Genomic DNA, 23,347 nt, shown 5'->3' on the forward strand with positions numbered 1-23,347 from the left:
ATATGAACAATATGTTCTGGAATCTTCACGATATATGAAATCGATGGAGTGTTAACAATAGTATGTGTAGTCATGGTTTTACTATACAAAACTATCTTTGCTTCTCCCTTATATGCATAAACCAAGAGTAGATAACACTTCATATCCCTCTCGCAACCCCTTTTATGTGAACCAATCATATATCCTAGGCATAAGATGCTTCAGTTATACCCATCATATAGACTTTCTTTGAAATGTTACATATGATATCAGCATTGACATAATACTTGGAAAAACACTCTTACATACCTTCTTTATAGAAGGTTTGGGAACTATTTTTGGCATAATGACAAAATTAATCACTAATGTTTGGACAAATAATCACTTTAGCAGTTATTCTTTTTTGGAGCATAATAATCCCAATCGTTTCAATTTTTGTTAAAATATCCCTTGTTGGATAGAAATCATTAGTTAAATAACAATCAACACTTGTTGATGACATTTTTTTACATGTGTTTAGTTACTCACGTGGCACATGCCATATCATAAATTTAGATGACGTTACACATTTCATGTAATCATTTTGGATTACGTGAAACATGTTGCATCATCACTTTGGTGACGTGGTATGTCAAGTCATCATTTTGGTGACGTGACACATATCATGTTAATTAATTAAACACATGTAAAAATACCATATCAACAACATATGTTGATTGTTAATCAACTAATAATTTTCATCCAACAAGAGCTATTTTGGCCCCAAAAAAATGAAATGTTGGAGGCTAAAATACTCTAAAAAAAAGAATAAGGGCCAAAATGATTATTTGTGCAAATATTGGAGCTAATTTTTTTTCTAAAAATGCCATTCATAGTAGCAAGTATTCTAAATGATGCAAATATTTCAAGGTAATACCCACACAATCAAGCATTTCCATATACACATTGAATTTAAAGTCCAACAAAAGTCTCAATAAGTTAAGTAGAGATGTAGGAAATCATCAATACAGTTCTCAATTGCATATCGTAAAATTTTAAACAGTATATCATTTGAGAGATCAAATAAGAATATTTTAGATGTCATTCAATAAGTGGCAAGTGAGTACGTGAGTGGGTGATAACCACAAAAAAATTTGTATAACAAATAAAAGATGGTACAAAAATGAGACAATGAGAATCACAACTAAACATAAATATATAGACAATGCTTCAAATAAATAGACAAGAAGGTGAATAATAAATTCTCATAGAGGTTAAACAGTTGCACTGCCTCAGAAATAAGGGAAGTAGAGTTTTTCTACAGAAAGAGGAGACTTGTTTCAACATAAGCTTTTTCTCTTTGTAACAAAGATTCTTTACAGGGTCATCTTGTCTATTTTTTATAACCTATCTTATGATGTTTCAAACATGAAAACAATGAAGTGGATAGTTATCTATAAATGTCAAATTAATAGTTACACTCCCTCAAGAATCGGAGATGCAAAGTTCTTTTCGCATAATGGGGGACTTGTTTCAATAAAAAAAATTCCTTTTGTAATAAATATTATCTATAGGGTCATCTTGTGTAGTCATTTATGATAGTTATGTCATATCCTATCCTACTTAAAACATAGAGACAAATATGTGAATAGTTTTATATAGAGGTAAAACAATTACACCTCATTGTGAATAAGGGATGTGCTTTTATGCATAAAGGCCGAAAAACTCATCTTAGCAGAATTTTCTTCACTTTGTAACAAAATTATTTGTAGAGTCATCTTGTTTAGTCATTTTTACAACTGTGACATATCCTACCTTGTTTCAAACATGGACACAAGGGTGTGAATATTTCTCTATAGTGGTTAAACAATTACACCACCTTAATGATATGGAATGTAAAATTTCTCTATATAAAGGTAATACTCATTTCAGTAAAAGTTTTTTTTTTCTTTGTAATAGAGATTCTTTATTGGGCCATCTTATCTAATAATTTACATTATAACCTTATTAAGTTTTATGGGCATAGTAGTTGAAATATTAATGGTTTCTTCAAGGTCTATATCTGACTAATTTGTATGAAGAAATGATAGACAATAATGCTATTATAAACCTTCGTAGCTATTACATTTCAATTATTATACTCATAGAATTGAGGGAAGAGAAAAGATTGCCTATCTATAAATTCCTAATTATTATTGATCTATCTTTTGAAAAAAATATTAGGAAAATATTGAAATTTCTTGTTTATGAGATGAAGTTATAAATGACATATATTTTTAAGAAATTTCATAATTTGAAAGCATCTATACTAGTTAGTATGTTGAGTTTTTGAGAAATATAAATATTTGCAAACAAGATGTGATTTTGATTTTATGTTTAAATCTAGTTTGAGTGTACTCTAGTAAAGTTGAAGGAGAATATTATTTAAATGTCTAATATGATATTAATTTAGACACCTTGAGGTTAGAGAATGTTAGGTTAATTGAAAATTCTCTACCCTATAAATGTTATAGCATGTGGGGGTGTTTAAAAATAAATAAATGATTTCATGTATTGTGTTGCATATAAGTTTATAATTTATATGTATAAGAATAACTATTTAAAATTTCATGAAACTAATAGAATTTTAATCCCATTAGTTTAAAAATCTTGAATGATACATGTGAAATCATAGTAGTATATGTTTATCTAAATAAAGTAACTTTTGTGAAAGCTTGTGAAATTTTATTTTAATACCACTAGTGTGAAGCTTGAGATGACAAGTTGAATGACTTGGGAATTTATCTTGCTGAAAATCTTTATAAAGATAAAATTATTTATTCTTCATGTTTTTATGTGACTTGGGAATGACTTGAGATGACGAGTTGAATGACTTCGTAAATGCTCTCAATGATTTTATATCCCTAATTTGGTTGGTCTATACTAAGTTAAACTTGATGAAATCACCTATATAAGTGTGAAGGATTAACCACCTTTTATGAAAGACTTTGGACGGTCTTTCTAGAGCATTTACCAGCATCCCAATGTATATTTGGCTAAATTTGTTGATTTATCGTGGAACTCACTTGGTGAAGAAGCTAGTCGTGTGTTGCGAGTTTACCTTTATTTTAACAAGTTTTAGATTCGTTCATTTGTTAAGAGAAGAGTGGTCATTCCACTATGTATTGGCTCCAAATACATTCACTAGTACTTAAGCGACTAGTTTCGTTATTGCTAATTTCGTATTCAATATCTTCTACTTATTTGCATTAGTGGGGTATTGTAAGTAATGCAAATAGTGTAGGCTAAATATGGGTAGTTGATTAACTATATTTAGTGAGTTGGTAGGGTGAGTAATTGTCGTTTGACAACTTTATCCCTCTATCACTCTTATAAAAGGGATAGTCCTCCTTAATCATATATACATTTGATGGCTTTTGTATTCCTTTCTTAAAATATCTATGGTGGAAGAGAGCATCACAAGTGATTTGACTTCCACACTTCCGGTGTACGGTGTTTGGAAGGTTGTGTTAACCTTGGGGGGACAACGTCCACTTCCGGAATTACACCAATCCGAACGAAATTGCTTCTAAGGAAGTGACTTTCATACCACGACACAGTACATTGTTTTATTTTCTTCATTAATTTATTATTATTTGGTAGTTAATGCTAACTATTTTATTTGGTAGTTAATGCTAACGATTTTATTTTGTAGTAGTACTATTTTCTTACATGTTTTTTTTAATTTTTCAGTACACAATAATTATTCTATGTTACAAATATGTTGCAGCCTTTTAAAGGTATTGAAGTAAACTATTTCAAGGTAAATATGTGAAAAATGTGACATGATTGCGGGTTCTTTCGAGGTCTAAAGTATCTCATATTAAAATTGAATGTTCATATGTATATATCGATTAAAAAAGACATGTTAATCTTGTATATCAGATTTCGTAAGTGTTTAATGTATATGAATTCTCCCAATAAGTAATGAAAAAAATGAAATAAGGTTCAAACTTGACATGAATTCTATCCTACCTCATATTATGTAAAGACTTTTCAGATTATCCGAAATTCATTAGGATTCCTAGTGATTTAAATACCAGAAAGAAAATCGGAGAACCTAAATGATGTTTGTACTGTTGAAGCCCATGACACAATAAGAAAAAAAGGCCTATCTCTTTCAGCATTTCTTTAGCCGTGAACCATAACACGTGTTATTATATTTTATATTTTTTTCATTTATAATACTTCATGTCTCACTAAATGTGTTTTTTTTATTTTTAAAATGTCACTTTTAAAATGTCTTATTAAAAAAAAGTTAATAAACAACATTTCTATTTCCCTTTTACCTTTATATTCTTCACTTTTTTACACCAATCAAAATAAATCTGTTAAATCTATCAATCACATTTTACAGATAACTTTATCATTTTTTTTGATCAAATAAACCTTTAAAATTATGTGTTTAGTTAATATAAAACACAAATTATGAGGCATAGGAAATATTATTTTTTTTCAATAAATTTTGTTTTAATCATAACTTCACATAACACGATTTCATTATAAAAGAAATATGCCTTTAACGAAAATAATTGTATCCTATTGATAATCAAGCAATACAGAATATTAAACTATTAAAACTGACCTTACATAATACAGGGCGGTCCTGACTATATCTCGGCTCGGGACGAAATTAAAAATATGAGCCTCTAATTAAAAAGAAATTTAAGAAATTTATACAGTATTAAATTTCTATTAATTTTTTATTAAATTAAATAAATATAATTTATTTCAATATTAAAAATGTAAAAAATATATTTAAGCATACAAACACTTATAAAAAATACTGCATTCGAGCATTTTTTTGATGCAAAATCATTGATGATATTTTTAACATCAATTTTTTTCAACATATTTTTCTCAATACATAACATAACATTTGAAAATAAAAGAACGATCTTATCTAGAATTTAGAAATATATAAAAATCAAAAGAAAGAATTTGGAAACATGATCTTATATAGAATTTTAAAAACAATCTTTGATTCCAGCACCACAATTGATGATAAACAATTGTGACTTTGTGTTTGTGAGAAATATTAAAAATTAAAATTTGAGCAATAATTTTCAGAGGAATTTTAAAATATGAAAGAGAAAAGAAACAACTAATTATACTTTTTTTTTTCTCCATTTGAGTTTTGAAGAGAGAGAAAATAACGTTAATAAAAATTTTCATTGTTATGAAAATGGTGAAAGAGATTTATTATTACGTTAATAATAAGATCACCATGTTTCAATCTCTGGTGCTTAAATCCATAATCTCTAAGAACAACAACGATTTTTTAATCAGTGAAGTAAGTTGATTCGTGCATATTAATATAAAAATTTAATAATAAGAATTGATACCTTAATAAACTCATGGGTCTTATTATTTTATTTTATAATTTTTAAAATTTATTATTAAAAACTGAGGAAAATATATACTAAATATTTTTTTATTTATGGGCTCTAGGGGGCGCTCCTCCTGTTATTACTCGGACCGACCCTGACATAATATAACCCAAATCTAACATTAAACCTTAAAAAATTATTTCATAAAACCCTTTAAACTAGCGTAGACAAAAATCATGAAACCTAAAAATCCTAGACCCTAAACTTAAAAGAAACTGACCCTTAAATAAATGTGACTGCTAGCTTTCATTGCATGATCTTATAAAACAACCTTAAACTTATTCACTCAAGTAGAAACCTTAAATCATTAAAATTAAACTAGCATAAACCCTAAACTATAATTTTAAATATCTAAACCATTACCCTAGACCTAAGAAAAACTAACTCTTTAACACAAAAAATTGTATCCATAATAACATTCATCTCACAATCGTACACAATAACCATTAACTTATTCACTCAAATGAGAATCATAAACCCCTAAAACTAAACTAACATAGCGATTAATCCTAATTCCTAAATCTTTAAACCCTAATATCCTAAAACATCCCCAATTAAAAAACCTAAATTCTAACAACATAAACCACTAACCTAAATTCTAAGGCCAAAGATGAATTTAGCGTTTGAAAGACATTTTCTACAAGATGTGTCTTTGTTAGATGTTGTTAGATGTATCCATCTCAATAAAATATATTTTTTACTCATAAAACACATTTTTAATGTCCGTAACAGACGCTTTCAATAAAAATCATTTTTCTTTAAAATAGATGTCAATTTAATAAATAATTAGAAATGATTATTAGTTGAGTAATAATTTTTTAAGTATATTTGGGTGAAAAAGCCTCTGATATATTATTGGACCAACAAACGGCTAAATTGACGGGATAATGTTGTGAGAAAAAAAAAATTCACGAGATAATGCGTTCCAATAATTAATTGTTGAGATAGGGTGTTTGCTACAGTTCGAATGTAGGTCGCCAAGTGATCTGGGCGACCAAGGAGGTCGCCATGCTGTCCCTGCATCCCACCAAGAAGGTCGCCATAAATGCTGGGCGCCATGCAGTGAAAGTTGAAATGTAGTGTTATCTCTTCCTAGTCAAACACTAGTTGTTTGGGTTAAATGCAAATTTGGTCCTCATAACTTTGCACTCTCATATGCATGTTTTAATATTTAGGGGATAATAGCATTTTCGGTCCCCTATGCTTTGTAATGTCTTTGTTTAATCATTTGTGACATTTTTAATGTTTTGTTTCAGGCATGTATATTTTAATAATTATATTTTAGTCACTAGTTGTTTATTCTGTCAAGTTTGTGTATGCTTCATTTTGATCATAATATTTTTAGTTATTTCATTTTAATCACTGATTTCATGTGTTTTATATATTTTCCTTAATCTTTGAAATTGGCCATGAAATTTGTAAACATGTTTTTAAAACATGAAATTTCCTAACCCAAAGGTTGATGGCGACTCTATCCAATTTAATTTCAAAACATCATTTTTTCAAGATTAAAATCATAAATGTTTTTAAAACAATAAATAATTGTTTCACCTAAAAATGGTTATGACATATACATAACAATATAACAGGTAAAATATGACAAAATTGGTTTCATTATGACAAAACCCTAAACCAGAGATCCCAATAATCAATTTTAAAATAAATACATACTAAAATAGGATAAACAAGAAACATATATGACTAAATTATAATAAACATAAATACTAAACAATGGCTAAAATAACATGTTTACAAATTTCATGGTCAATTTCAAAAATTAAGGAAAATATATAAAACACATGAAATCAGTGATTAAAATGAAATAACTAAAAATATTATGATCAAAATGAAACATACACAAACTTGACAGAATAAACAACTAGTGACTAAAATATAATTATTAAAATATACATGCCTGAAACAAAACATTAAAAATGTCACTAAATGATTAAACAAAGACATTACAAAGCATAGGGGACCGAAAATGCTATTATCCCCTAAATATTAAAACATGCATACAAGAGTACAAAGTTATGAGGACCAAATTTGCATTTAACCCAAACAACTAGTGTTTGACTAGAAAGAGATAACACTACATTTCAACTTTCAGTGCATGGCGCCAGCATACATGGCGACCTTCTTGGTGGGACGCAGGATGGCATGGCGACCTCCTTGGTCGCCCAGATCACCTGACGACTTACATTCGAACTGTAGCAAATACCCTATCTCAGCAATTAATTGTTATAACACATTATCTCGTAAATTTTTTTTCTCATAACATTATCCCGTCAATTTAGCCACCAACAAACATAATAAATCTTCTTGCCTAAGCAGTCCATCTACCAGACAGAAACTGCATCAGCAGCGAAACGGGGACCAGAGCAGAGTAGAAGAAGAGTGCACTGTGAAACCACCAGCTTTACCTTTGGTCCCATGACCACTTACTGTCCAACAAATCACTGAAGTTTCCCTTCCCCCCCCCCCAAATAATTATCTCTTTAATTAATTAATTAATATTTTTCATTTGCAAAATATTAGGATATAAATCACTTGTTAGGAAAAGGAGCAGCTTCAAATAGTACAAGGCCTTTGCCAAATGATCCATCATCAGTTCATATTACCATAGTTTCATGTTCCCAGCTGCTTTTCATTTCTTTTTGTTTAATTATCTTTCATGATTCCTTGAATCTTCTGCAACAGCCTTATCTCTTTCTCTAAAATTAAAGCTTTCACTAGCTATAACAGAGGTGTTTTAATTTCCCATTTCTGCATATAAATTCTTCTTCCTCAAATCTTGTACCCCAGGTTTTCTTTTCCCTTTTTCTTTCACAAACTATAAACTAAGGGACAGAACTTTCATCTTTTGTCTGTCTGTAATTCTTTGAAGGATGAACAAACAAGAAGTCATGAAGATGCAGGTATCTTAGCTTTTTTTTATTTTAAATTTCCATGAGTGTTCAAAACCCTTGTCTTCTTTGTTTTTAACGATGTTTTCTGGTTTTCTTTTCTTCTCAGACATGGATTCTCAAAGTGAATATACAGTGTAGTTGTGATGGCTGCAAGCAGAAAATAAAGAAACTGTTGCAGAAAATTGATGGTATGTTTCTATGTTAATGTCATTTTTTTTTTTTTAAAGTTTAGTACTTTGGGTTTCTTATTTTGTTTTGGTTGAATTCAGGGGTGTATACTACAAGTATAAATGCAGATCAAGGGAAGGTTACAGTGACAGGGAATGTTGACCCAGCTATACTTGTAAGGAAGCTTCAGAGGTCAGGGAAACGTGCACAGCTATGGGGATCTGCTCAAAAGGGTTCAAACAGTTTCCAAAACCAGATGACCAACCAGTTCAAGAACATGCATTTTGATGGTGGCAAAGGTGGCAAAGACAACAGATCTCAAAAGGGTGGCGGCGGCGGCGGTGGTGGAAAGAATAAACAGAAAAAAGGCGGACAGCAATTTGCACCCCCACCGCACCATATGCAGCCAATGATAATGAAAGGGTCTAAAGATTTCAAGTTACCACCTTCCAAGGATCAGAATTCTGTCAAGTTTCATTTGCCTGATGATGATTTAGATGAAAGTGATTGTGATTATGATGAGTTCGATGATGAATTTGATGATCAGTTTGATGATGATGAGTTTGGACATGGCCATGGCCATCAAAAGCAAAACAAGATGGTGCCTATGACGGGAAAAGATCATGGTTCATATGGGCCCAACGGCATGGCTAATGTCCATGCAATGAATGGTAAAAAAGGAGATGCTTTTGATATACCTATAGTGATGAAAGGCATGGGAGAAAACAAGGATGGGAAGCATGGCAATGGGGTGAAGAAAGGAGGGGGTGAAAAGAACAAGGGAAGGAAGCAAAACAAGGGAGGTAAAAATGAGTGTGGTAAAAAAGGTGGTGGATTTCTAGGATTCTTTAAGAAGGACAAAGGTGTAAAAGATTGTAATTACAAGAAGGGTAAAAACGAATGGGACGGAAAAAACAAGGGTGCCCGTAAGGGGAACGGAGGCAGCAATGGTGGTGGTAACAATAATGGCAGTGGGGCTATAAAGGGTGGGGGCAAAAATGGTGGTGGGAGCCATGAGATGAACAAGGTTAAAAATGGTGGGCTTCATGACAATGATGTTATTAACCATGGCAGAGGAGGTGGCAGTATGAAGAACATGGGGCAGATGGGCCAAATGGGTCAAATGGGCGAGCAGATGGGTTATAATATGGGTATAATGAGTCGAATGGGGAACTATCCAATGAACCAGATGAGTAATATCCCTGCAGTTCAAGGACTACCTGCTGGTGCAGCAATGAATGGTGTTGGTGGGGGATACTACCATGGGATGGGACCAGCAAATTCCCACAATAATCATCATCAGCAACAATACATGGCCATGATGATGAACCAACAACGTGCGAATGGGAATGGTGGGGGTATGTATCAACCAATGATTTATGCTCAACCATATCGGCCACCCCATGCACCATACGGTCCGGCTTATCCGATGCATACCACGGCACCGAATTCCGAATCTTATGCTCATTTCTTCAGTGATGAGAACGCTAACGCCTGCAATGTAATGTAAATGTTTCTCAGATTAGTCAATGTTGTCTTCCATTTTCTTGGTTTCGTTTTTGCTTCTCTAGAGTGCTTTAAACATGTCATTTGCCAGATGTAATTTTGATATGATGCTGGTTTCAAATGTGAAATCATGTCGGGCATCAATCCCCTTCTAATCTTTGGCCAAAAAAGGTCTATTTGGCTTCAGCTTTTGACTACTAAATTCCCTTTTTTCTATGATTGCAACTCTTCAATTATTTGCTTTAAACAAAACTCCGGCAAGAGGCTCCCATCCTTTCCTTTTGAAAGTGATTGCTGTTGTTCTTGTTGCTTGCTTTTTCTTTTTGTAAACAGCCGTTTTTGTCCAAGTTTTTAAAAATATTTTTATTAATTAACTAATTTATATTTTGATGCAGGCCACATATAGACCCGAGACATCTCCCCAGCAATTTCACGACATGTTCACCAACAGACCGTATCACGTGCACCATACTAGCAATGACAAGATTCAAGGATGTGGGCACCATCCTCAATTAGATTTATGTGCAGGATGGAAGGCTAAAAAGACAAAATTGTTAGTGTAAGTTATATACTCATGAAACTAAATTCTACCTAATCTCCTTAAGCAGCCGCGACCAACATCAGCAGCCGCCATGTAAGCTGGTCATCGAGTTAAACCGAAGCCAGCCGCTGCCAAATACTCCAGCCGAACGTCGTGCCGTCGCCTAGCAAGCCGAACCATCATCATTATGTTGGTCATTAAACATCTAAATAAATAAAAGATATCAGAAAGTCAAAAGCAGATCACCTAAATCATACCTAAACTTGTCATTTTCATACCAAACATACAAAAAAATTCAAATGCATCCAAGGAGATTCGGTGAAGATATCAACCATAAAATATGCATATGATTCGAAGACAAGGGGGCAAAAAAGAAAGGAAAGGAAAAAACCACGAACAGAAGGGAGATTTTTGTAATAGATTATTCAGCCTCCATTGAAGAAAAGGATAACCATTGTAATCGTTGAACCTCAATCAAGAATATAATACAGAACATAGTTTTCTTTGAAGGTATATATCGTTTTAATCCCACTATCAATTTTAGTCCAAAATACATGTCTTTACTTCCATATGCTTGTTTTAATATTTTGAAAATTAAGTATTAAATTAACTCAGGGTCCTCAAACTGTTGTAACATTTGTATTCCGGTCAATAATGAATTTTCAGTTCTTTTTATTCTGAGATCTTTATTTGTTTATATTCTATTTTAGTCTTGAATTTCTTATTAAACATGTTTATATTTATATTTATACATGGGCCATCGTATTTTAAATTAATCGTGATTAAGTAGTTTAGGTTGTTATTGTTTCGTTTTAGTAATTTTATTCATGTTGTTTTATATTTTGTTATGTTTAACTCAGGGTCCCCAAACTGTTGTAACATTTGTATTCCGGTCACTAATGAATTTTCAGTTCTTTTTATTTTGAGATCTTTATTTATTTATATTCTATTTTAGTCTTGAATTTCTTATTAAACATGTTTATATTTATATTTATATTTATACATGGGCAATCGTATTTTAAATTAATCGTGATTAAGTAGTTTAGGTTGTTATTGTTTCGTTTTAGTAATTTTATTCATGTTGTTTTATATTTTGTTATGTTTCTGTTTTAAGCATGACATTTTACCTTTGTTATACTTTGGTCCTGCATATTTCTTTAGGATATTTCTTTAGGATTTATTGATGTTTTACTACTCAAGTTATATAATGTTTACATATTAGCTACTATTTTATGTTTGTCACTTATTATGTCCTTAAAGCTTTTGTTTTCCCTATTTTGTTTTTTTTTATAAATTTAAATACATATTTTTGCTATTTGTATTTAGGTTTGTAATATTTATTTGTTTTTATTTCAGTCCTTCCTAAATTACTAATTCGAAACAAATTAATTAAATTTCAGTAAACGGATCATAGTTTAACTTTGTATTTGATTCAGGGTTTTCACCATTTACGACAACGCGTAAGCGAAACAATACTAATTTTGGTCATTGTGGTGGTGCTAATCCTTCCCCACGCGTACCCGACTCTCGAACTCATTTTAATCGAATCTTTGGAAAACGCAGACCAATTTCTGTCTTAAAAAATGATTTTTCATAAAATTGTTTTTTAAAAGACGTTTTTAGGTAATCGACCTACCGAACCCAAAGGTTGATGGCGACTCTTTTCAATTCTATACAATTTAATTCTAAATCACACATTTTCCAAAAATTAAAAGTCGTAATCATTTTTTAAAACAATTAAACGATTGTCCTGCCGAAAAACGGTTACGACAGCTTGGCGACTCTGCTGGGGAGATGTCTCGGGTCTGTATGTGGCCTGCATCAAAATATAAATTAGTTAATTAATAATAATATTTTTAAAAGCCCGGACAAAAACGGGTGTTTACAGCTGCCCCTCTTTGCAAGGGTTAAAACACCACACGACCCTCAACTCTCCGATGAGCTCTCCGGTGAAAAGCATGAAAACCAAAGGTTAACAAACCCTTCCAAACGGGTGTTTATAGCTGCCCTTCTTTGCATATTCTTGTGTTAACAAGAATAGGTCAAAGACAAAAATGACAACCAGTTTTTTGTCCGGTTCTATTTTTTTGTTTAGCGTTTGATTTTGATATCCTTCATTGTAAAGCGTTGGATTGAACAAGTTCTTCTCATTATGAACTCTTCACTGAAAATGTTGATCCACCTCCTTCTGTGATGGAATCGAACCAAGGTTGAACAAGTTCTTCTCATTATGAACTTCTTCTTCCTCATTGGATGAGTTCTTCTCATTATGAACTCTCCACTGAAAATGTTGAGTCACCTCCTTCTGCGGTGGACTTGAAAGGAATAAGTTCTTCTCATTATGAACTTTCTCCTTTAGGACGAGTTCTTCTTATTATGAACTCTTTTGGAAATACTGGTTCACCTCATTTTGTGGTGAATTTGAAAGGAATAAGTTCTTCTCATTATGAACTTTCTCCTTTATGATGAGTTCTTCTCATTATGAACTCTCCATTAGAAATATCAATCCCTCATATCAATCCCTCAAGTGAGGCGTCACTGATTCGAAATGTTATGAATCGAGTGATAGGTCGAACAAGCTCTTCTCATTATGAACTTCTTCTCCCTCTGTCAGATGAGTTCTTCTTATTATGAACTCTCCATTGAAAATGTTGATCCACCTCCTTTTGCGATGAATCTTAATTGTTATTGACTCTCTCTGAATTTCAGTCAAAATATTCAAAGCATTTCAATGAATATGAATGAATGAGCATGCTCTTATTTATATATGCCTATTGATGTATGCATAATATCATTTTAATATTATGAATTTCGTGGTCCTTCATATCTTCATTTCAATTGCGTCATTTGTCCTTACGTTTGTACTCTACCCTTTGCTTGCAAATTCTCATTTCTCTTGTTCCCATTTAAATCATTTTCTGCTTCCTTTTGAACTGATCATCTTTATCAGCGTATCAAAATATAAGTATTTTTAATGTGTTTTTTCTCAGCTCACATGCATTTTCTTTGGTCACATCTTACTCTAATCTTTTCTAGCATTAGGGCTAGAATATCTGAAATTGTAAGTATTAATTCAGAGTAATACCAAAAATCTTTTTATTTTTTAATTCCATGTCAATCTACTTATAAGAAGAATGAATAAAATTAGGACTTGGAATAACAAACTTTGAATTCACTGACAAGGAAATGAATTTACAAAGTTATGGAAATCACATAAATAATGGAAATTTAAAACCACAAGTCAAATGTCCCTATGGATCATTAGCACGAATGTTCCTGAATCAATCCACTTGATATAACTATTGAGTTAAGCTTCTGTCTGGAAGACTTTAAGGATTGCCAAAATGTCCATAGATGTAAAGCTTTTCTCGAAATATCAGACCCTCGAGAGGATTTAACTGCCTGATGCCTAATCTCCAAAATGTCTTTGAGCTGCCTTTTTAGGTTTTCAACTCAAAATCTTCCTTTAGTTTCAAGATGTCCTTTGCGGATTTTCATCTCAAACCCTCCTTTTTCTCTCTTCATTTTTTTTTTTTTTTTTTCATCATTTTTTTTCATTTTTTCTTCAAGCATAATACTTCTTGACAGAGTCTGAGTTTACTGGATTTCTCAATTTTTCTCCATCCATCTCTGCCAAGATCAACGCTCCCCCAGAGAAGGCCTTATTGACAACATATGAACCTTTCTAATTAGGCATCCATTTCCCTCGGAAATCTTTATGAATTGGCAAGATCTTTTTAGTACTAGATCACCCTCTCGAAATTCTCTTGGATGAACTTTCTTATCATGAGCTCTCATCATCTGTTTATGATACATATGACCGTGGAAAATAGCTTTTAATCTCTTTTCTTCAATGAGATTCAACTGGCCAATACAAATTCTTCTCATTATGAACTTTCTCCTTGGCAATATATTCTTCGATGGTAGGAACCATGTCTTCTTTATTGAAAGTGAAACAGTTGTACCCTGGATTCCAAAATTGAATCAAGGCTCGGATCAACTCATCATCTATATAAACATATAGCAGATAGGAAATATCCCCATAACACTGGTAAAACTGCCGCTTCTTACTTGACTCCCATTTTTCCTAAATGTCTTGTAAGTCATGGATGTCATTTCTTTTAAGAGAAACGGAAGCATAACCTGCTAAATCTGACACATGATCAGCTGGAAAACTGTCCCCTTCCAATCTTTGCAATGCTTCAGCCCACTATCGTACCTCAGAGTTTTGAACTACTTGATTTAAATACTTTTCGTCCATTATTGAAAGCTTTCCAATTTGACGATTAACTGAAGATCAACACCCTTAATCTTGAATGATGCAATGCATATAACAAAAAAAACACAAAAAAAATGAAAATGAATTAGTACAAGTAAGAAAATTAATACAAATAAAAATGTCATTTAAAGATGAATATAACACCTACCCCGTCATGATATCTACCCAAACATGTTGTATACCCACAATGATTTTTCAAGAAATTAATCCTAACGTTTTAACCCTTGCATGCTCGATTTAAGGCCCGATTTGAGTGTTCGAGCATAGTCATGAGTCATCGGGGGTCTTTAGGTCCTATAGGGGGTTTTATTTTTGGTGTTCTTTTCTGGAATTGATAACAAGAAGAGAGGTTGGGTTATTTGGTTGTTTGAAGTTGGTTTAACGCATATTCATGGTGGTTTTTTTTGATTTTGGGGTCTCGATTGAGAGAAAAAGAAAGAGGAAATATAGAGAAGTAAAGATTAGAACATTTACCTTGGGAAATTTGGCCTCTCGTCGGGTGTAATTAGTGTCTTTCACCGGCGTTGAGAGGAACGGCGTTGAGGTTTGGGTTGGTAGAGTTCTCGGTCTAAGAGGGTAGCAAGGAAAAGGAAGGGGTTGAGAGCAACACAGAGGGAATAGGTGGTGTTGGTTTATGGTTCAAGGACCACCATGTAGGGTGGTCTGATGCTTGTCTCTCAGTCGAAGAAAGGAGGGCGGAAAATGAGAGCGTTCTCTCCGTTAATTTACACCAAACTGCTGGGATTTAGAAAATGGGAAATATGGTTTCAAAATAACCTTTAAATGGATTATAACTAATGTATGATGGGGTTTAAGTTCAACGCATAGGCCATTAACTCATAAAATATGCTATGCAAAATTGAAATTCTTTAAAGTAATCGGTTATAAATCAAGCAATGGCAGACAAACCAAAGTGGATTTGACTACTAGTGTGTTTAATTAAACTTTAATCCCACTATCAATTTTAGCCCAAAATACATGTCTTTACTTCCATACGCTTGTTTTAATATTTTGAAAATTAAGTATTAAATTAACTCAGGATCCCCAAACTGTTGTAACATTTGTATTCCGGTCATTAATGAATTTTCAGTTCTTTTTATTTTGAGATCTTTATTTATTTATATTCTATTTTAGTCTTGAATTTCTTATTAAACATTATATTTATACATGGGCCATCGTATTTTAAATTAATCATGATTAAGTAGTTTAGGTTGTTATTGTTTCGTTTTAGTAATTTTATTCATGTTGTTTTATATTTTGTTATGTTTCTATTTTAAGCATGACATTTTACCTTTGTTATACTTTGGTCTTGCATATTTCTTTAGGATTTATTGATGCTTTACTACTCAGGTTATATAATGTTTACATATTAGCTACTATTTTATGTTTGTCACTTATTATGTCCTTAAAGCTTTTGTTTTCCCTATTTTTTTTTATAAATTTAAATACATATTTTTGCTATTTGTATTTAGGTTTGTAATATTTATTTGTTTTTATTTCAGTCCTTCCTAAATTACTAATTCGAAACAAATTAATTAAATTTCAGTAAACGGATCATAGTTTAACTTTGTATTTAATTCAGGGTTTTCACCATTTAAGACAACGCGTAAGCGACACAGTACCAATTTTGGGCGCTATGGGGGTGCTAATCCTTCCCCACAGTACCCGACTCCTGAACCCGTTTTAATCGAATCTTTGGAAAACGAAGACTAACTTCTGTCTTAAAAAATGATTTTTCATAAAATTGTTTTTGAAAAGACGTTTTTAGGTATTCGACCTACCTAACCCAAAGGTTGATGGCGACTCTTTTCAATTCTATACAATTTAATTCCAAATCACACATTTTCCAAAAATTAAAAGTCGTAATCATTTTTTAAAACAATTAAACGATTGTCCCACTGAAAAACGGTTACGACACTTTTGTCATGCGTTTAAGGCTATTTTCTCAAAAGAAAAGACCTTAGTCTCCGATGAAAAGAAAAATATTGTTATTGTTTGGATTTGAACCGCTACATGAGAACTTGGAATAAGAGAAAATAAACGTGGTTGGATGGGTAATTTCTAGTTTGAGGTGGTTATAAGATAGTATTTATTCATAATTTTTATTAATCATTAACAATACATATTGAAGATGTAGTTGATAGAATCTAAGATTTCAAGAAAGAATAACACTCCCATTAACCTATGAAACCACTCAATTGATTATTACAAACCATGTTCATAATCGTATATTACTTAATAAATTCTACACATACAAATTATTACAAACCATTTAAACATCATATACATATAAATTCTACACATACAAATTATTACAAACCATTTAAACATCATATACATATCAGATCATTTCTAACCCCATTTTATAATATTACTGACACTTATTATATGTATACATACCAACTAGAAAATCAAAACAATAGTAGGATGTCATTAATAATACTGGTAAGTAGTCATCGATAAGTGATGTTATGCTAAGTTCCTTACTCCACTCTATCTCATTTTCCTATGCGTGAAAATCATCACATGATAAGTGTATACTTAGTGAGGTATTTTATAATTAAAGTAAGACATATAGATGTATAAAGTAGCATGTAAATCATAATAAGGAAAATATCATATAATAATATATAAACATATAAATCAGACTTATAAAATTTTTCTCTCATCATATAACTTGTAAAACTACAGTTCACATATAAACCACAAGCAATCAAGTCATAGTATTTGTTGAAAGATTTATTTTCAATTGAATCAATCAAACTTGAACCTTTCAATTTCATTTAAAGCATAGCCTGATGTATAACAATAAGAATGCAAGGTATGTGCAGACTAGTGTCTGCAATATGCAGTTTTACTGTCACGTAGATAAATTGCACTTATAGTGCCAGATAGATGCATAAGTACTATAGAACACAATATCACTATATAGAAAATCAATAATCAAGATGGTAGCTCACAATGTCAAAACATCATGAACCCCATAATGCACATATATTGCCACGTAGAATGTACACAAATGCACCATTACAGAATCATGATCACTTCATCTCATTGCATGTCAATTGTACCAATGACTCTCAATCCACATACAATGGACATTTTATCAAATTCATATATCATTCCATTAACAGAAGTATCCATAGTCATATAACAGTGCATTAGGCAGTTCATACCTGAGATATTTTATTTTCACATAACAAGAATATATTATGAATACATTATTAATCACTTTTCTTTTTGACATATAAACATCATATCCATCATAAGATTAACATCATAATCATTGTAGAAATATAATAGAGTGGGCTCAGTTCAAAAATTTAAAATAGCATATAACATAAAAATAACAAAAAATGCATGATTTATTACAATTTTCTATTCTTGCAGTTTATGCTAGTCGTAAAGAATTAATAATATGTATTAAATTGCACATTTAAAATTTATTATTTTTATACCATTAGAAACTATACTTGAATACGAATATAAACATATAAAACAATCTTTCTAATTCTACTTGTACAACTTATGTTGAATTTCCTAATCCAACTTACAAAATTTGTTTTGAGCATAATCTTCTATCTAGTTTTCTAACCTATTATCAGTCAACAATTCATATCTTCTAGTACCTAATTCAAAATCAGTATCTGTTTGTTTAACATAAAACGAGACTGATATAAAAATCTAACGGTATAAGAATCACCATATAATAATTTCAATAGAATTTATGGTGATTTTCCAAAGCTACTGTCAAGATCGTAGAATCTAGGCAGATTTCATTATTTTACATCTTTAATTTATTCACTAATTCTATTAACTCCTAAATACAAAATGAACATATATGCATGAATCAGAAAGTTACATAACATTCAGTAGTCACTTCTTACTACAGTAACTCCGTAACTGGCTCATCGCAAGCCAATGTTTCCACATAAATACAAACTAAATATGCACTCACTTGGTATACATAGGTTGCAAACCTTTCTTAGCAATTCAAGTTTCATTTGTAGAGTTTTTCCTTAGCTTTAAGCTTGCTTCGATCTCAATTTTGATCACAATCTTCTAAAAGGTCATAGAAATGGAGAGAAAATGGATGAAGTCTTGAAATTTCTTTAAAAAATCTATACCATTTGTCATGTTTTTAATATAAATGAATTAAAAATTCATTTAATGTCAAATGACCATTTTACCTGTGAAATCTCATATTTATTACCAAGCCACATGTCAATTATGATAATTCAAAAGTCAAAGATGAACAAACAAATTAGTAGCTTCCAATTTGCCCTCGAAGTTTCCTAAAATTATAATTTTGCTATTTTCCATCTGACGACTCATAATTAACATGGAGAATCAACTTACATCCAATGATCCATATTAAATCCTACTAATTTAAGACATGAAAAATGAAATTATTAACCTTATTTTATCATTTTTTAAAATATCTTGAATATTTGATTCAATCTAATTATCCAATTTTCCCGAACTTTATCACTTTATAGCCATTAATACAAACTCCTGATAAAAAATCCATGTAACACGAAAATGTCATTCTTAGAGGTAAACCATTCATTTACGGGCTAAAATACATAACTTTTTAAAATTACAACTTGGTCCCTAAACTTTTCTAAAGTGTACACTTTGGCCATAAAACTTTCAATTTATTCATTTTGGCCACCAACAAAAATTTGGGATATTACATAAGGTAGTGGTTGTAAACCTTATTGAGGAAGTTGAACCACCATAATTTCTGCCTCATTTTCCTCAGTTCTTAAATTTTCAAAAAGTCAATTCAACCCCTCATGGCTATATTTTCGGTTGTTCATAGAGCTTAAAATCTCAACAGTAAAGTACATAAATGGTCCTCTGACTATAGAGTGTTGCTTTGTTGAGTCCTCCGACTATTATAAGTTACAAAATGGTCATCTAACTGTTCATATGTTTCAATCTCATCTTTTTTTTTGGTTAAAAAATTGAAAGTCGTCTAGTTGAAAGTTAACCTGCTAACTAGGATATGGTGAAACTTGATGTCAGAATCTCAAATAACTATATAATTCAAATGGTTCTATAATCATATCTTATCATATCTCAACTAATAGGTTGACGTCCAATTCAGACAACCTTCGATTTTTTAACAAAAGTGATGAATTTGGAACATATGAATAGTACGAAGACCATTTTGTAACTTTTAATAGTTGGAGGACTCAACAAAGCAACACTTTATAGTCAGAGGACTATTTACATACTTTACCCATTAATTAATTAAGATGGAATAATTTGAGAAAGTGATCCATAATTGGCAAAGTATAATAAAGATAATAAAATCTAAAGATGCTAATTATCTAATTCCAGCCCAAGGCCATGAAGTCATAACATGAGTTGATTGACACCAAAAAAGAAATTAACGTTTCCTGCATTGTGATTGCCAAGTGCCTTTCACAGTTCACACTTACCAATTCAATTTTGTTCATTTGCTTTCATGTTTATCTTTTAGCCTGAATTTTGCCAAATTTAGCCTCTCAAAGCCTCCCTTTCTGCTTGCCAAATGCATATAATCCCAAAACGGTCACATGAACAATGCTGAGATTACAAAAAGATAGACTACATTTTAACAACACTATTTTACCCATAAAATAACTCAAATTTCCCCTTCATCTCCGCGCCGCTTAGCCTTTCTTACGCCACTTGAGGCATTCACGGCTTCTTCTTTCCTTCATTTCTTTCTCATTTTCCTTTCCTTTTCTTCTTTCCTTTTATCGGAATCTCTAATAACTCTGAAGCCGAATAGGTTTGTTTTGCCACTGCAAAGAGATCAAAAGACCAAGCTTTATGTGGCCAACATATACAAGCGAACTCCTTCATTGAAAGTCCCATTTGTTGTGGATTTGAATGGAAGGTTACTATGGGTTACTTGTGAGAAAAGTTACCTTTCATCTACCTAGCGTGCCCCTCAGTGCCGCTCGACTCAATGCGCTCGAGCCGACAGTCATATTGCCACACGTGCTCCGCCAAGGCTAGACCGGGGTGCCAAAACAACACATGCGGTGTGATGTCGGTGAACCCCATAACGGGCATAACTGCAATGAGTGAGCTTGCACAGGATGTGCTATCAATTCAATTCACCCAAGGGTCTAACCCTGGTCCAATGGTTAGGGTCCCTCAATTCTTGTTTACATGCGCACCTTCCCTTTTACTGCAAAATGGGTTACCGGGCAATGTTCAAGGGGTCGCTGGATTGGGGCATTTCCCTATTCTCTACCGAGTCAACTTGCCTCACACTTTGGATCCGCTGGGTTTGCCCCAACATTTGCCTTGTGTTTAGCCCCTAATGGGGTCATGTTCTTTGGGGACAGCCCTTATTACATGTTGCCTGATGTCGAGATATTACGACCTTTAAGCTACACTCCACTTATCATCAACCCCCAAGGAGAGTACTACATGGAAATTAGATCAATCAAGATCAACAACAAAAACGTTCTGATCAACATGACGCTGTTGTCAGTTGACAAACGAGGTGTCGGTGGCACGAAGCTGAGCACAATCAATCCTTATACGGTTCTGCACCACACGATCTTCAAAGCCGTCACACAGTTTTTCACCAAGGAGCTCTCTGGTATTCCCCAAGCGAAGCCCGTTGCACCATTCGGGGCCTGTTTCAACTTGAAAAGCCTCAAAAGAACCAGGGTTGGACCAGGGGTTCCTAACATTGATCTTGTGCTCCATGACAACCATCTAGTGTGGCGGATTTTTGGGGCGAACTCGATGGTCGAAGCTGCACCAGGGGTTTCTTGCTTAGCATTTGTCGATGGAGGAATGAAGAACGATGGAGCTTCGATCGTGATCGGGGTTTTCCAAATGGAGAATAATCTTATACAGTTTGATATGGCAAGGTCAAGGCTTGGTTTCAACTCTTCCCTGCTGTTTTTCAAGACCTCATGCAATAATTTCAACTTCACTGCTGTCCCATGAGGCAGAAGCTATAGCTTTCCAGTAGGCAACCTTCGTTTGGTTTTAGTCTCCAGTTCCCCAATGTGATCAATGTAATAATTAGCTATAAATATGTATTTGTAGGTATGTAAGTGAGAATGCATTCAAGTACGTACGCATGTAAGTATGTATTGCAATAAAAAAGCATCTTTAAGGTTGCGTTTGGTTCGCTAGAATCCCTTAGAATTAGGAGAAATTGGAAACCAATTCCATTATTTTCCCATGTTTGGTTCAAATTTTCAAAGGGGGAATTGGAATCAAATTTCATCAAAGGAGGGAAAGTAAATTCCATCCATAACATGATAGAATTGAAATCCTTTGGAGAAGGGAATGTGAAATTTGACCATACTAGCCTCATCAATCTTTTGGTATTCGTGTAGGATTTTTTTAAAAAGAATTCGGGATCTGGTCGAATTTTTTTAAAAAAATTCGAGTTCAGGTCGGGTCGAGTTTTTTTAAGTGTGATATTCGGATCGAGTTCGGGTTTAGGATGAAAAATACCCGACCCGACACTTAAGAATATATAATTTTAAGTGTGATATTCGGGTCGGGTCGGGTTCGGGTTAAGTGTGATATGCGGGTCAGGTGAAACTTTATTTTGGTCTGGTCGGGTCTCGGGTGGAGGTTCCCTTGTTCTCGGGTCGGGTCGGGTGGACCAAAAACCCGACCCATGACCATCCCTAATTGGGATGATTTTAACTTATGATGTTTATTAGTATGATTTTTATAATTTATTGAAATGAATAATCAATAAAATGAAAATATAATATTTTTAAATTTTTTATAATATATTGCTACATGTAAGTTATAAAACAAACTAAAATTAAGCAAAAAAAACAAGAAGGGTAATTATGTCATTTACATTACTGAAATCAAATTCATCTGACATGTCTGCGAATCAAACAGAATATGGAATTGGATTCCAATTCATTTTCCTGCCAACCAAACAGGTTTCAGATTCATATTCAAATTCCTACAGATTCTAATTCCTTCACAGATTTCAATTCTCTCATAAACATTCCAACGAACCAAACGCCACCTAAACGTTTGGCCTGAAGTGTAATTTTTTTCTTTTGCTTTGGAAATAAGGAACTACGAGAGAAAATGGTTTATTTTGAGCCACAATACATGAATACACGAATAATTCAAAAATGTATTATTATATAAATTATTAAAATATAAAAAATTCAATTATTTTTATAAATACTTAAATATGATTACGAAAATAACATGATATAACGTATAAAGGAATGGTCGGGCTTTTATATTTTTTTTGGTTTAATCACACATATCCTATTAATTAATCAAGATCGAGTTTTAAAGAGATTCATTATTGCTTTTATTATTTGTTAGTCAATGCTAATGGTATCGTTTTGCAACAATAATATTTTCTAAAAGTTTAGAAGCAATTTCTTCTAAATTAGTGTAATCTTGAAAGTGAACGTTGTCTTCTTGAACACAATCTTCCAAACTTCGTATACCTGAAGTCAGGAAATGGAACCCACTTGTACTGCTCTCTTCAATAAAATATTTTTTCGAGAATGAAATACTGAAAATATCAAATTGTATATAT

The 23,347-nt window shown here is 32.3% G+C and overlaps 1 protein-coding gene and 1 pseudogene across 1 annotated transcript; both read left to right on the top strand.

Moving 5' to 3' along the window:
* The first annotated feature begins 8,032 nt into the window (after window positions 1-8,032).
* On the top strand, window positions 8,033-10,912 carry LOC120132922 (heavy metal-associated isoprenylated plant protein 34-like). The gene is made up of 4 exons (XM_039149607.1): window positions 8,033-8,305; window positions 8,403-8,484; window positions 8,566-9,965; window positions 10,366-10,912. The coding sequence occupies exons 1-4, from the start codon at window positions 8,276-8,278 to the stop codon at window positions 10,531-10,533; spliced, it is 1,680 nt and encodes a 559-aa protein (XP_039005538.1). The 5' UTR covers window positions 8,033-8,275; the 3' UTR covers window positions 10,534-10,912.
* A 6,692-nt stretch (window positions 10,913-17,604) lies between these two features.
* Window positions 17,605-21,756, top strand: LOC120132892 (annotated as a pseudogene).
* Window positions 21,757-23,347: the final 1,591 nt, after the last annotated feature.

Source organism: Hibiscus syriacus, unplaced genomic scaffold, assembly GCF_006381635.1.
Source record: "Hibiscus syriacus cultivar Baekdansim isolate YM2019G1 unplaced genomic scaffold, ASM638163v2 tig00001731_pilon, whole genome shotgun sequence".
NCBI lineage: Eukaryota > Viridiplantae > Streptophyta > Magnoliopsida > Malvales > Malvaceae > Hibiscus > Hibiscus syriacus.

What these genes read in the sequence shown, in the direction of transcription:
- LOC120132922 (XM_039149607.1), top strand. Translation starts at nt 8,276, where the DNA reads ATGAACAAACAAGAAGTCATGAAGATGCAG. An exon ending in AAGAAGTCATGAAGATGCAG is followed by an intron (nt 8,306 to 8,402) that starts GTATCTTAGCTT and finishes TTTTCTTCTCAG; the next exon opens with ACATGGATTCTCAAAGTGAA. An exon ending in AGAACGCTAACGCCTGCAAT is followed by an intron (nt 9,966 to 10,365) that starts GTAATGTAAATG and finishes ATTTTGATGCAG; the next exon opens with GCCACATATAGACCCGAGAC.